Raw genomic sequence first — 16,328 nt, forward strand, 5'->3', positions numbered from 1 at the left:
AAACAATGAATCATGGAACACTATATCTAAAACTAATGATGTAATGTATGGGGATTAACATAACAATAAAAAAATTAAAAAAAAAAAGAGAGAAAGGACTTAAAGCAATACCAACCTTGTGCACACATTCAAATTCAAGTGATTGGTATCATCTTTATTGTCTTTTACAGCAACGTCTAAATCAAAAGCTTCTTGGTCTTGAATAGATCTTCGTCTTCTTGGGGAACCCAAATCTTTCACATTATAAATCACATTAAACTGCAACAAATAATAAATTAGCATAAATAATAAGCTAGTCATCAATTATTAGCAATAAATTGCCATCATTACATATTCTAAATATTAGGTAAAGATTCTCTTCGGGATAAATGCAACTAGATTTGTAATCTTTGACCAAAAGAAAAAAAACTAGTTTTACTAGCTAACAAAGTATCATTATTTACAAATATTATAAAAGTTTATAAGCAATGATTTTTAAAATTCAGAAAATTGTTAGGTTAATACTCCAGAACAGGTATAGACCTTCATGATATTCATAGGTTTGTTTTTTTTTTCCAAAGAATGTAAAACATTCCCTTTAGGGAAAAAGTGAAACTACTGCCTATTTCTTTCTTGAGACCATCCACTAATTTCTAAGCTCTGCTGCCCAACTGGTGTCATTTTTCACAAAATGGAACCTTAGAAACTCAGTTAGCTAAATCAAAACTAAAACATTTAAGAGCCCTAGTTGAACAGAAACCTGTTTAATTGCTCAGCATTTTTTTTGGTTGTACAATACTTTTAAAAGATGATAAAATAAATGACAGATTTCAAGACAACTGGGCCTTTTTCAGCAAATACTCTGTGCCTACCACCAGTGAAAGGTGCTGTGGGGACACTGGGCAAGTGTGAGGATAAGTTGGTTTTTTTCCCAAAGGGTTCCTAAGATCAGAAGCTTGGGAATAAGCTTTTGATCTTATTCCCAATTTTGTACACCTGCCTCATGCCAAGTTGAATTGGAATCTACTTCTTCTACCTTTTTTGATACCAAGGTTCATAAGCTTTACCGTTGCTATGTAATGTTGTATTTTCTTATATTTAAATCACACACACACACACACCCCTCAGAACTAAACATCTAGTACCCTTTGTAGATTTTCACACTTTAAAAAAAATCTCTTTCTGGGGCGCTTGGGTGGCTCAGTCAGTTAAGGGTCTGACTCTTGATTTTGGCTCAGGTCATGATCTCAGGGATGGGGGCTCAAGCCCCAATTCGGGCTCTGTACTCAGCGTGGAGTCTGCTTGTCCCCTCTCCCTCTACCTGCTGCTCCCCACCCACACACTCTCTATCTCTAAAATGAATAAATAAAATCTTTTTAAAAAATAAATAAAAATAAAAAATAAATCTTCTTTCTAAGCCTTCATCTTTCAAACCTAAGAGTTCCAACTTTTTATTCTGCTATACCTAGCTCGTATAATCCCCACGTCCCCTTGATCATTCTGGTTATCTCACTCTGGATATTCTCCAACTCTTTCTTTTTTTTTCTTTTTTTTTTTTTAATTTTTATTCATTTCTTTGACAGAGAGAGACACAGTGAGAGAGGGAACACAAGCAGGGGGAGTGCGAGAGGGAGAAGCAGGCTTCCCGCTGCTCAGGGAGCCCGATTCGGGGCTCGATTCCAGGACCCTGGGATCATGACCTGAGCCGAAGGCAGACGCTTAACGACTGAGCCACCCAGGCACCCCTCCAACTCTTTCTTAAACGACGATTAAAATTTTAGAATATTCTTGGAGGAGGTGAAGAACAGTTTCATATAACTGGAGAGATGGTCTCTGTTATTTCCACCATCCCCTTCCCAGTGGCATACAATTGTCCTTTAGAGACCAACGTCATCAGGAAACAAACAAGAACTACTAGATTTGTCCTCTGGGTCATAATTAATACTTATCTATAACTAAGTATTGGGGTTAATGTTTGACCCACAAAAAGCTCAACTGCTCTTTCAGCGAACTTTGAGACATCTTGCAATTTATGTTCAAGAGCTTAGCATTTCAGTACTTAAAATGGGGTTAACATTTACTGCAAACCTGAGAGGTTTCTTTCCTTTCTTTATCTAGAGCACTTACAAAAATAGCAACTAAAAGAATCTCAATACATATTCCCAGGTGTCCAACTTGTTAGCAATTTGTTTCTCCATCCTAAGAAGTGCCTATCGGTCCCTTCCTTTTGTTTTCTGCATGTTGATATAGGTTTGGAGTAGTGAGCATTATGACCAGTACGTACCACATTCACTGCTGTGCCCTTCAAAGTTCAAGTAAAACTCATTTGGCTTCAGTAATTTATCTCCATTGGGTTTAATCAAGAATGAATTTCAACCAATTTGGTGATTTAAGTACATATAATTTTTCAATTGTATCTAAAATATCCTGTGTATTTACTTTTGGATTTGCTGTTTGCTTTGAAAGACAGCTTGAGAATGAGAATTTTCACATGGCCTCTGTTAGTAAAGACAAATATAAATTATTCACTCTTTTCTCTTTCTATCCTTTTTGTTGCATACTGTTCCTTTTAACTGTGATCATTTTTCCTTGATTTTTAAAAAAACATTTACTGCCGTGTTTTGAATATTATACAAAATAATCTTAGAATTATTTGAGGGTTTTGAAATTATACCTGACCATCTATCTGCCCTACTTAGCAATTATACCAGTTTTTCCAACTAGAACATTGTACTGGTTTTTGGAAAAGTACCTTTTCTCTATAATAGCCTTTTTTTTTTTTTTAACTTTCTTGGTAAATCTTTTAGGGTTTGTTTGGTTTGTATATTCTAACCAAGCACATAACAATTTTTAGTCCTATAACATATTATTTTTGGTTTCCAATAAGATTATGTCAAGTACCTATAATTTTCAATGTATTAAGTATAATAACTATTCCATTCAGGATTTTACATACTACCATTTTATTCTAACACTATTGCACCATTAAAGGTAAGTTTCTTTGGATTTTATTCTTATAGCAAAGCATTGAATGTATCATTCTCTAATTGTTTTATTTACTATTATATAAGATTTTATTTTTTTTATTTAAATTCAATTAGCTAACAATTATATAAGATTTTACATTGAAGGGACACATTTCCTATCTTCAAGTCAATTCCTTGTAATATCATGTTGACCTTTATATTGTTAGATGAATATTAAGAAGTTATAGGCAGGGGCGCCCGTGTGGCTCAGTTGGTTAAGCGGCTGCCTTTGGCTCGGGTCATGATCCTGAAGTCCTGGGATAGAGCCCCGCATCCGGCTCCTTGCTCAGCAGGGAGCCTGCTTCTCCCTCTGCCCCTCCCCCTGCTCATGTGCTCTCTCCCATGCTCTCTCTCTTAAATAAATAAAATCTTTAAAAAAAAAAAAAGTTATAGGCAAAATTTATTGTATTTATTATCAAGTCATAGTAGAAACTCTACCAGCATTACAATTTCTGAGCTGTATTTTTGCAAAAAAGATGGGAGTTCCCAACAACTCACATGAATTATATCAAAAGAATTAATCCTAACTTCAAAAAGCATATAATACTCAAGAAATATTTTTCCAAGATTATCAATCCATTTGGTTGCTGTCTACTGACTAGTAGTAACATCTCTAATACTTTTTATTTATTTTTTTTAAAGATTTTTTAATTTATTTGACAGAGAGAGAGACACAGCGAGAGAGGGAACACAAGCAGGGGGAGTGGGAGAGGAAGAAGCAGGCTTCCCGCCAAGCAGGGAGCCCGATGCGGGGCTCGAACCCAGGACCCTGGGATCATGACCTGAGCCGAAGGCAGACACCCAACGACTGAGCCACCCAGGCACCCCTCTAATACTTTTTATTAAAGAGAGTGATTTATCTTACCTAAGTCACAGATAGAAATCCTTAAGAATTTTATACATTATCTGTTACAGATTTAGCAGTACCCCAAATGAAACAATTATCATAACAAGTCATATTGAACGCAACAAAAATGAACATTATTACATACCTGACAAATAGCAAATCCAAAACCACTTGCGGAAATATTAACTGCAGTTGGCTGTACCACAGCAAGCTGAATAAAGATGGGGAAAAAGTGAATGAGGCTAATCTTCCATATCCAGGTCCTTCTGGCTAGCACAAGAAATCAATGATACCCCTCACTAGGAGTGTAAGCCATCTGTGAAAAGCTCTCAGAATGTCACACAGCCTCACATGTCAAAAGCTATGGGCCAACCAGGTAAGAGAGGTGAAGGCAGAGGAAGGGCTCACTCTCCACGCACCCTCATCTCTACCCTTTGAGAGAGGGGTAAGGCTGCCCTTCTAGAGGTGTGAAAGCAAGAGACACAAGAAACAAAAGTCCTCTCACTCCTCCCATCTCCCTTAGCGCCTAATCTGCTGGTCTTCTTGTGAACACAGCGGCACATGATCACGGACTATGATTCACACTACTCCTTCCTTTTCTTTTGCCACCACCCCTCTTCCTCAGTTTCCAGCCTTGAAGTTATCACTTTCATCCATCACTCTCAGCTTCCCACAAGGTTAACCACAGGAATAAAGTTAGGGTCTACAATAAGCCTTCATTCTATTTTAAAGTAAGAATCCTCCTACAGATTCTATCAATTCTCCTAAGAGGACACGTGGTGCAGCTGGAAAGAACATGGTCTGAAACATAGGTCCAAATCCTAGCTCCACTGTTACTAGCAACATGATCTTGAGCAAGTTACTTAAGCTCTCTCAGCCTCATTTTATCATGTGTGTGGTGGGGATGAAAGTACGTACTTTCTTAGTGTTGGTTTGAGAAGCAAATGCAATAGCACCTGTAAAGAAATCTGGCACACTGCCTGCAAAGAATAGGAATTCAGCAGGTTCCATTCCTTTCCCCCTATTTTCTCCTTTTCCAAATCTTTCCAAAGTCCCCATCCCCTCCTCTCCTCTCCTCTCTTCCCCAGCTCAGCAAACTCAACCAAAGGAGGGCATTCCTTCCCCCAGTCTCTTTAGAGGGCTCTAGGAACAAGTCTTTGTTGAAGTCAATAGAATGGAAATAAAACAGCATTCCAGCAATAAGCGATCACCCACATGTAATTTTAAATAACCACCCCCTCGTCCACACCTCTGCCGTCTGGAGGAGAAAGCGATTCTGTGTGTCAATCCGAAACTTTACAGGACTTGGTGAACTGGGCCCCATCACAGTCACTTGGATGTTTGTCCTGTCTGTGTTCATTAGAGCTGCAAATTCAGATAGGGCCTTCAAGGCTACAATGGTGTCCTGTTGAGGAAAGAAAAACATGTGTGCATGTAAGTATATATCAAGGTCACCAAAGAGTCTTTAAAGTTAGTAATGTTTAGGACACCCACTATGTATTCATCCACCTTCCTTGGGAGTGGAGCTCTCCTTTATTCATTTTTGAATGTCCTTGACCTACAGTACAGGAGAGGCTCGGAAAGTACCTGCTGACTGAAACTGAGTATCTACTCTACCATGCATGAAAGATGGCCAATATAGATGGGGAACTAATTTATTCCATATACATATCACATATGATATTTATATCTGTGATGAGAAAAAGATTAAAATCAGTAACTTGGACCTTTGACCTAAGGGGCTGAATTTTTAAATTGCCAATTTTATGAAGTCATGAAAAGAGCAGCCACCTACTTCTTTTAAAAAATTACATATATGGGCGCCTGGGTGGCTCAGTTGGTTAAGTGACTGCCTTCGGCTCAGGTCATGATCCTGGAGTCCCGGGATTGAGTCCCGCATCGGGCTCCCTGCTCAGCAGGGAGTCTGCTTCTCCCGCTCCCGCTCCCCCCTCTTGTGCTCTTTCTCTCTCTCACTCTCTCTCTCAAATAAATAAATAAAATCTTTTAAAAAAAAAATAAAAAAATAAAAAAAATTACATATATATTTAAACTATATTTAGCTTAAAAAATGAAAAACTATCATCACTCACCTGGGTAGACGCAAAACCTCCCAAGCTATTTCTTTGCCTGCTGAGCCACCTCATAATCGGGATTCCCTCAGACACCTGATATTGCAGGAAGTGTGAGAGCAGCGCGTAGGCCGCAACTTCAATATCCAGGGAACGTGGCTGCCAGGATTCAGAAAGTTTAGACTCTGATGACACCCAAAATTGCATGCCTCCTGCAAAAGACAAGTAATAATAGTCTGACCAACTGAGCAAAAATTACATTTTACACCATTAAATATTCCTACACTGGTCCAAGTCCTACTTGACTAGCAAATATATGGAGAGATATATTTCCAAATATGAATATATTTATGCCATACAATAATATGTATGCTCACACAGACATACATGTAAACATGTACTTATAGGTCACTTTCCAGACTACTACAACTTATAAATTTTCATCCTTTTCTTTATATTTGAGGATGTTTTGATGAAAATAATTTCCCAAGGGAAATTCCACGTTTGGCTTGAGACTAAACAGCTATAAATAAAAGAGAAACGTACTATACTCCAGAAGATAATGTACATAACTTTTCTGACCAGGCCATCCTAAAAATATTTTAGGACACATTAGAAAGAACCCTGTTCTGGGAATCTGCCATTAACCAGCTCTAATGTTCCCGGAAACCTCTCCTTTTTTTCATTATCTGAAATTTGGTGTTATAAGTTCAAAATCCAAGCCCCCAAGGAAAAAAAATGAAGGACCCTGGCCAACTCAACAATCTTCCGAAAGATATTCCTGCTACCCCCAGAGGACCATCTTAGTTGGCGCCCCCTCCCACATCTAATATTACTCTTTAGATGATGATCGCACTCAGGTGGAATGTGAAATAACTACCACTTAGACAAGCAGAGAAGAAATGTCAAGGCCTACAGTCTCCATGCAACAATTCAGTCCCCAGCACTGCAACGGGCAGTAAAGATAATAAGAACTCGATCTAAACTACCGCTAACAATAATGCAATATTTTTTACAGTCTTAGGAATCTCTAAGCACGTTCAATATTTATCCCTTCTTGAATTAACAAGGCTTCGAAATGGTGGACATTAAGTAAAATTATTTCTGCCCACTCATCCCATCTCTATGTCTGTCTGTCTGTCTGTCTCTCTCTCTCACACACACACACACACGCACACCCACACATACCTGGATCCCTGACCACAGAGGCCATTTGGGAAGTAGCAACCCTTGTACTTTTTATCCTGTTGTAACCCATTAAAAAAAAAGTCCTCCAACTCACTAACAGCATTTTTTGGCATTTGCATTTCCACTAATTAGCATTTTAGTTCAAATTTTGAACATCTGCTAGGTGTTATTCCCATTTTATAGTTAGGAAAACTGAAGCTCATAAAAGCAAGTAGCAGCAACAAAACCCAAGTCTCTCCACAACCCCATGTCCTAATGACCACTCAAGGCCACGAAACCAGAAACAGCATCAAAGAACTCAAAAGGTAACTAACACAGAGCAGAACATATCTAAAAGAAGGAAACACCCAAGCCCTGAAATTCCCTAGAAAACTCAGGGAGAGCAGAAACAGCCATGTCAGACTCATCTGATCTCATCTGCATTTCATTTATCATCCCATTCAGAAGAGGTAAATGTTATCAACTTCGTATCTGGCTTACAAAACTTTCTCACATAATTTGTATATTTCATAATGCATAGCAGTCTAACAATCTCAAATGACCCCATGCATTACCTTCTTGTTCTGCTCTCCAAGTCAGCATATTCAAAGCTTCCTTGGCTTTAGGGCTCCCCACGGATGACAGCGCATAAGTTATAAGAGCTAGAGTATAATTGTCTGAAATTCCTCTATTAAATTCAGACTCCAAAAAGTTGATAGACTCTTGCACATCTATATTAGGCTTGAAAAAAAAAAACATACATTTTACTATTCAAAATAACCCATTACCACGCATTTAAACAAAAAGTATTTCCAAACATTCATTCAAAAAATAATTTCAGTGACTATTTAAGCACCTGATTTTGTCCTAGGCAATGGGAATCAATGATGATCATTGACATTTAAAGATTTGCTATTCATTTTCAAAATAATACTGCTTTTGAAAGAAAAATGAAGGAATCATATCTATTTATAATTGCACCAAAAATAAGATACCTAGGAATAAATCTAACCAAAGAGATGAAAGACCCATACTCTGAAAACTATAAAACACTGATGAAAAAAACAGAAGACAACACAAAGAACTTTCCACAAAGTGGAAAGACATTCCATGCTCACATGGAGTGGAAGAACAAACATTGTTAAAATGTCTATACTTCCCAAAGCAATTTACACATTTAGTGCAATCCTTATCAAAGTACCAACAGCATTTTTCACAGAGCTAACACAATCATGAGATTTGAATGAAACCACAAAAGACCCCAAATAGCCAAAGCAATCTTGAAAAACAAAAGCAAAGCTGGAGGTATACAATTCCAGACTTCAAGTTATATTACAAAACTGTAGTGATCAAAACAGTATGGTACTGGCACAAAAATAGATACACAGATCAACAGAATACAAATCCCAGAAATGAACGAATAACTACATGGTCAATTAATCTTCAACAAAGCAGGAAAGAATATCCAGTGGGAAAAAGACAGTCTCTTCAACAAATGCTGTTGGGAAAACTGGACAGCAACATGCAAAAGAATGAAACTCGACCACTTTCTTACACCATACACAAAAACAAATTCAAAATGGACTAAAGACCTAAATGTGAGGCCTGAAACCATAAAAATCCTAGAAGAGAACACAGGCAGTAACCTCTTTGACATCGGCCATAGCAACTTCTTTCTAGATGTTTCCTGAGGCAAGGGAAACAAAAGCAAAAATAAACTATTGGGACTCCATCAGAATAAAAAGCTTCTGCGTGCCAAGGAAACAATCAACAAAACTAAAGGACAACCTACAGAATGGGAGAAGATATTTGCAAATGACATATCTGATAAAGGACTAGTATCCAAAATATATAAAGAACTGATTCAACTCAACACCCAAAAACCAAATAATCCCATTAAAAATGGGCAGAAGAGGGGCACCTAGCTGGCTTGGTCATGGAATATGCACTCCTGATCTCAGGGTTGTAAGTTCAAGCCCCACACTGGGTGTAGAGATTACTTAAAAATAAAAAATTTTTAATAAAAAAAAATGGGAGGGGTGCCTGGAAGGCTCAGTTGGTTGAGCGTCCAGCTCTTGATTTCGGCCCAGATCCTGATCTTGGGGTCCTGGGATTGAGCCCTGCATAGGGGAGTTTGCTTGAGGATTCTCTCCCTCTCCCTATGTCGCTCCCCCTGCTCGCACGCTCTCTCTCTCTCAAGTAAATAAATAAATCTTTAAAAAAAAAAAATTGGCAGAAGACACGAATAGACATTGTTCCAAAGAAGACATGCAGATGGCCAACAAACATATGAAAAGATGCTCAACATCACTGATCATCAAGGAAATACAAATCAAAACTACAATGAGATATTACCTCACACCTATCAGATGGCTAAAATCAACAACACAAGAAACAACAGGTGTTGGTGAGGCTGTAGAGAAAGGGCAACTCTCATACACTGTTGGTGGGAAAAGAAACTGATACAACTACTCTGAAAAACAGTATGGAGTTTCCTCAGAATATTAAAAATAGAGCTACCCAATAATCCAGCAATTGCACTAGGAATACAAAAATACTAAGTCAAAAGGATACATGCACCCCAATGTTTATAGCAGCATTGTCTACGATAGCCAAGACATGGAAGCAGCCCAAGTGTCCATCGACTGATGAATGGGTAAAGAAGATATGCGTGTGTGTGTGTGTGTGCATGTGTGTATACAATGGAATATTACTCATCCATAAAATAGAATGGAATCTTGCCATTTACAACGACATGAATGGAGCCAGAAAGTATTATGCTAAGTCAGTCAGTCAGAGAAAGACAAATACCATATGATTTCACTCATATGTGGAATTTAAGAAATAAAACAAATGAATACAGGAGAAAAAAAGAGAGAGGCAAACCAAGAAACACACTCATAATTACAGAGAACAAACAGAAGGGAGGTGGGCAGGAGGATGGGTTAAACAGGTGATGTGGATTAAGGAGTGCACTTGTGATTAAGCACTAGGTGTTGTATGGAAGTGTTGAATCACTATGTTGTACACCTGAAATTAATATAACACTATGTTAACTACCTGGAATTTAAATAAAAATAAAGAAAAGATTAAAAAAAAAAAGAAAAAACCCTGCTTTTCAGTTTCTATGAGTAAATAGGCACCATTCCCTAGAAGGAATAAGAAATAAAAAGCAGAACTTTTGCCAGTGTTTCTACCATTGAATATCATGAACTCAGATGAGAGCACAAAACATAACTTGAGAAAAATATTATTCATATCTAATCTCAGGTGTTGAAGCTCTAAGTTTAGGGGAAACTTTATCTTCCACGTGCCTAGTACTGGACTAGGGAAATAGTAGGAGCTTACTATCAAGAATGGCTGTTTTCAATCATGTGAAATGCAGTTGCCATTAAAGCAGTAAAGGCATCAATCACTGAGACAGCTCTGGAACAAAATTAAGTTCATTAGCATAACTTTTCATGCCTACTCATTCTCATCCAGACATCCACGCCCATTTAACAGGATTTTTACAGTGTGGGTATATTTTGTACTAAATTAGCAGACATTATAATTGCTCCATGATACTTCAGAAATTAAAAAGAAAATCCTTCACAACCTAAATGTGCTAGAATGCATTCCCAAATTCTGAAGACTTTTCTGTCCCCTAAGAAATGAACCTTTCCAATGATAAAATACGTATCGATTTATCTTACCAATAGCAAGTACAACATTTATATAAGAAAGCATTCTTAGTTATTCTGAAAGAGTGGGTTCATATTTTCATCTCAGATTGTAGAATATGGCCACAAACGCAAAGCAAAAAGGTACCCAAATTCAGACTTCAAATGTGATGTAAAATTGCAAAACTCTTTTGGTTTCCAAACACATTCTTGACTCATCAAGACCTACCTTCCTTGTGATTTCCCACCTATCATTTATTAAATTAAAGATTAAATACCTGATACTTTTTATATCTCAGGAGAGAAGTCACAATATAAGCTGTAAGTGTTACTGGACTTTTATTGCCACCTTGAAGCTCACTATGGATCACTCTTCCTGGCTCCCAAAATTCACCATTGGATTTCTGACGTCCTTTGAGCCACGTGTATGTTCTGTGTAACACATTCTGATCAATATCTATGTAAGGATCAGCTTCAAGGAAACATCTTAGAACAAAAGCTGACAGCCTAGGTGAAAAAGGAGAAAAATTACATAAAATACACTTTCTAAGTCTTCTAAATAACATTGAGCAAGAAAACACCAACAATAACAACATTTTTTCCCCACCACAAGATTCACAAAAGGATAATCACTGAAGAAGGAACAAAGGGAAAAAAGGCAACAAAGAGACAGCATGAACATCTCAGCCTAGCTGCTAGACACAGTTTCCACTTGGTATGGCCAAGTAATTCCACGTCAACTCCCAAAACATCAGATTTGGAAAGGAACTTAGAAATCATCTAATCCGCTCCCCCCCCCCACTATTTTATAGGTTGAGAATTCGACACTCCAGAAGAATTAAGTTGTCCAAGGTTATCATCTTCGGACTGTTCTAGGTATTTACCAAGGAAGATCCCATTACACACTTGGCTCAACCCTAAAGCTATGGATGAAGTATATATAGTTCACAATCAAATGGTAGTACTTTTAACTAGAGAAAATGGATATTTTCTCTGCGATAGGACAGGAGTCAGAAAATTACAGCCTACAAACCAAATCTGTCCAGGCCAAATCTGGTCCTTGTGCCAAATCCAGCCCAGGGTCTGTTTACCTGTGTCTCCTTTCCAGCACACTCCACCTGAGAATGGTTTCTAAAGGGAGGAAGGAAGGAAGGAAGAAGGAAAGAGGAAACAACATGGAACAGAGACTCTATGTGGCCTGCAATGCCTAAAATATTTACTATCTGAGCCTTTACAGAAAAAGTTTGCCAATGCTTGCTACAGAACAATACATATTTAGGTGAATAGATCATCAAGCAATAAAACACCGAAACTTTTCTATTTATGGATCTCTATCCTGACACGGCCAAAAGAAAATTTGAAGCAGCTATGTCTCATCCTATGAAATGTTTAGGTGTGATAAATATTACTAGTATTCAGTAATATCTGATCCTCTTTTACTTTGAGTATGCACAGAAATTCACTTCTTTGCCCTTTTGAAGTTAAGCACGGCCATGTGACCAGCTGTCATAACGATAAAGTGAGAAGAGATGTTGCACCGAGGCTGAAGCACCTAATTACCAGTGTTGGATACTCCAGCCTTCTCTTTTCAGACTGAGACAAGTCTGGAGCCTCCTGGGGAGATAGTGGCTGCTGAGCAAAGACTATAGAGCCCCCTGCTGACCAACAGCGGAAATGCAGGACGAGCAAGACCGAAGCTCTTGTTAATAAGCTACTGAGATTTTAGAGGGTTGTTACCGCAGCGTGCCTTGTCTAACCTGACTGCTACAGTTAGTCAATCTTCTTCTGGGTGAAATGTAGAATTGACAATAGTGCAAGGAGAGAAAATAATCATCCAAAATCAGCCACACAGAGATTCCATTCTGGAGGAAATCTGTATGCTTATTACTCAATTCCATCACTGTTTTTCACAAAAAAATAACCTTAAAGAAACTATGTTGACTGTGTTAATACAAAATTTGTATTGATCATGTATGATTAAGAAAAGAACTACGTCGGGGTGCCTGGGTGGCTCAGTCAAACGACTGACTCCCAATCTCAGGATCATGAGATCGGGCCCCATCCAAGCACCCTGGGCGTAGAGCCTGCTTAAGATTCACTCTCCTCCCTCTCCCTCTGGCCCTCCTCCCCTGCTCGAGTGCTCTCTCTAAAACAAACAAACAAACAAACAAACAAAAACTATGTCACAATCACTCAGTATTTCTAACCAGTTTTTCTTGTCAACTGCACCATCATCATAAAGCATTCTTACTACTTTTCCCACAAAAAAGGATTTATAGCTTATCTTTTCTAAATAAAAACATTTTACTTATTAGTGTTTTAAAACCATATTTAAAAAGGAAAATCTCTTTTAAAGCCCGGCTATAGGAAAAGCAACCTACAAGCCTATATACAGAGGGACACATCTGTCAGTTTCATGGCCATTTTGACTGAGTAAGAGCCCATTCATGACAGATTTGTTCTGTTAGTAAAAACACTTGCCAAGTGGGAGCTCTTGGGTGGCACAGTCGGATAAACGTCTGACTCTTGGTTTCAGCTCAGGTCATGATCTCAGGGTCTTGAGATCAAGCCCTGAATCAGGCAGGAAGCTCAGTGAGGAGTCTGCTAAAGTTTCTCTCTCTTTCTCCCTCTGCCCTTCCCTGCACTCACTCACACTCTCAAATAAATAAATCTTAAAAAAAAAACACACACACTTACCAAGTGCTCCCAGAAGGGTCATCATTCCCAAAAGCACTGAAAGAGCCATCTTCCCTCTGATAGAGAAGTTCTCTCTGATAACCTGAAGAACAAAAAAGTAGACAGATAATCAATGTAATTACAACTTGAAATGAATTAGTTTCTAATCATGACTTCATATTAAGGAAACATGAACAAAGAATGGGAGAGAAGATATCAAATCAGCAACTAATACTGAATACTTTCTATATTAAGTGCTGTGAGAGATTTAAAATAATCAAGATTTTTCAAGCAGAACATGTAAAATAAGAACTGTGATAGCCCCAAATTAAATTCAGAAGAATACTATAACAGAGACAGCAGTTCTAGCCAGTTAAAAGGAAGCAAACTAGTCTGACTCTTGATTTTGCCTCAGGTCATGATCTCAGGGTTGTGAGATCGAGCCCTGAGTGGGGCTCCACACTCAGTGCAGAGTCTGCTTAAGATTCTCTCTCCCTGCAGCAGCTCTTTCTGCCCATGGGTCCTGTCTCTGTGCTTTAGTAAAATCACCCTTTTTGCACCAAAAAAAAAAGGCGGGGGGAGTGCCTGGGTATCTCAGTCGGTGAAGCATCTGCCCTCAGCTCAGGCCATGATCCCAGAGTGCTGGGATCGAGTCCTGTATCAGGGCTCCCTGCTCAGTGGGGAATCTGCTTCTCCCTCTGACCCTCCCCCCATCCTGCTCGCTCACTCTCTCTCTCAAAAATAAAATCTTAAAAAAAAAGATTCTCTCCCTATGCCCCTCCCCCAACTCATGCTCTAAATAATAAATAAATAGATAGATAAATAAAATATTTAAAAGTAAGCAAACCAAAGGCCAAGTTTCATTTAAGTCTGTAATGTTGACTACAATAGTTTCCATGCTTAATCATCTAAAATTGTTTGCTACCTAAGAAAAATACTATCTACAGTATCATAATTAAAGTTTAGGGCTAAAATGAAAAGTAAAAATACTTCCTATTTTCAGGCCAGCAACAGAAGGGGAAAACTGCTAAATAATCTAAGACAACTGCTTTAAAATTTTTTGGTCATGGCCAACTGAGGTAAACCAAAGGAAGAACCGGTCTCTGCCCACCACAACAATTCTAAAGTCTCACAAAAAAAAAAAAAAAAAAGAACCCAGCAGTGGTAATGAAGTCTCATTATAGAAGTAAATTGAGAATGGGGTTAAGGCTCATGTAGCTGCTTTAGTAAGAGCAGATGTTTCATATTTGCAAATAAATGTCTGCAAATAAGGCAGGTGTTTCATACTTGCAAAGCAATGAATGCAGGTCTCAAAGACCAATGACTGAGAAATCATAGGCCAAACACTAAAAGATTCACCAAACAACCCACCACAAACTAAGCTGCTAAAAATCAAATTAAAATAGCAATAATTTGGGACGCCTGGGTGACTCAGTCAGTTAAGCGGCTGCCTTCGGCTCCAGTCATGATCCCAGGGTCCTGGGTCCTGCTCGGCGGGGAGCCTGCTTCTCCCTCTCCCACTGCCTGCCGCCCCTTGCTTGTGCTCTCTCTCTCTCTCTCTGACAAATAAATAAATAAAATCTTAAAAAATTGATAGTCTCTCACTTAAAAAAAAATAGCAACAATTTATCATTAGATAGCAAGCATAAGCAGGAGCCAAAAATGTTTCCAACTCAAGGCATTATCAATGATTCTCTGGGAACCAATCACTCTTCCTGAAAATTAAAGGATTCTACTACAGACAGGGGACATCACACAGTATGAAATTTGTAGCATGGTTATATGGAGCCTGGAAACCATAAGCATTTATAAAATGTTGAATTCAATCCCTAGGAAACTCTAGTAACAAAAAAATTTTACTTTATGAATACCACATTTTAGACGCATCAATAACTATAAGTAATTATTCATATTTAACTAACAAAACATGAGCATTGATGGTTTAAAATTACAGTTAATCTGCTCTTGCCATGTCCCAAACTTTCCTCCTTGAGCCCTTCCCCAGAAGCCCCAGATCTGAGTATCTGATTTAAGCTACAATAAGACAAAGCATGTAAAAAACAAGACACTGTTTCGTGGTGAGCTTTAAGACCTATAGTAAAAGAAATACAAACAACATTTAGGTGATGCCAGAATTTTGCTTTAATTTAAAGAATGGTGTTATAATATTGATATTTAAAACTGAAATACTATGGCACAAAATTAAATATCCAATCTTGATCCAACACTGACTATGTGTCAGGAACTGTTCAAAGCCCTTTCAGGTATGAACTCAGGTAATTCTCACAACTCTAGGATGTAGATGCTATTTAGAGACAGCATCTTCAGAGATGAGGACACTGGAACTCAGAACACACCAAGTGCAAGGTCACCTGCAGCACCTTTACCTGGCAAGCCCTCAATAAACAAGAGGCATCACCCCATACCACGGGCATGGGAAAAGGCTTTCTAACACCCAGTTTTTAAGAAAATATGTAATAAATAGGGCCACAAAAAAATTCTTTTAAACTTTTCCATGGCAAAACACATATTAGCAAAGTTAAAGGATGATGAATTAGAAGAAAATATGTGCCACACACAGATAAATGGCTAATGTCCCTAATATTAACATACAAATTATACATACATTTATATATTATTAGTCATTATTATATATAAGTTTAGAGAAAAAGAGTAAAATCCTACAAGAAAAAAAACGGACAAAAGACAAGAAAAATTTCACAAAACAAAGAGAAATGGACTTCAATATATGGAAAAATGTTCACTTCAATAAGTGAAATGCAAATTAAAACTACATTGAGATACCATTTCTCACCCATCCTGTTAGCCAAGATTCAAAAGTCTGACCACCCATTCTGTTGGGAAGGCTGTAAGGACACCAATACCTCGTTCAATGCTAGAG

General features: G+C 38.0%; 1 protein-coding gene across 2 annotated transcripts in view; it reads right to left on the minus strand.

The window, feature by feature from the left end:
- The window catches only part of CD109 (CD109 molecule), a 130,570-nt gene that overhangs the window by 16,084 nt on the left and 98,158 nt on the right, over positions 1-16,328 (minus strand). For both annotated transcript variants that reach the window (XM_032409454.1, XM_032409455.1), the window contains 7 exons: positions 13,448-13,529; positions 11,029-11,257; positions 7,664-7,829; positions 5,943-6,133; positions 5,102-5,257; positions 3,998-4,063; positions 116-258 (listed from right to left, as the gene is read on the minus strand). In XM_032409454.1, coding sequence (XP_032265345.1) covers positions 116-258; positions 3,998-4,063; positions 5,102-5,257; positions 5,943-6,133; positions 7,664-7,829; positions 11,029-11,257; positions 13,448-13,529 — 1,033 coding nt within the window. The remainder of the gene's footprint in view (positions 1-115; positions 259-3,997; positions 4,064-5,101; positions 5,258-5,942; positions 6,134-7,663; positions 7,830-11,028; positions 11,258-13,447; positions 13,530-16,328) is intronic.

The sequence above is a fragment of the Phoca vitulina genome, unplaced genomic scaffold, assembly GCF_004348235.1.
Source record: "Phoca vitulina isolate PV1807 unplaced genomic scaffold, GSC_HSeal_1.0 scaffold11, whole genome shotgun sequence".
Classification (NCBI taxonomy): Eukaryota; Metazoa; Chordata; class Mammalia; order Carnivora; family Phocidae; genus Phoca; species Phoca vitulina.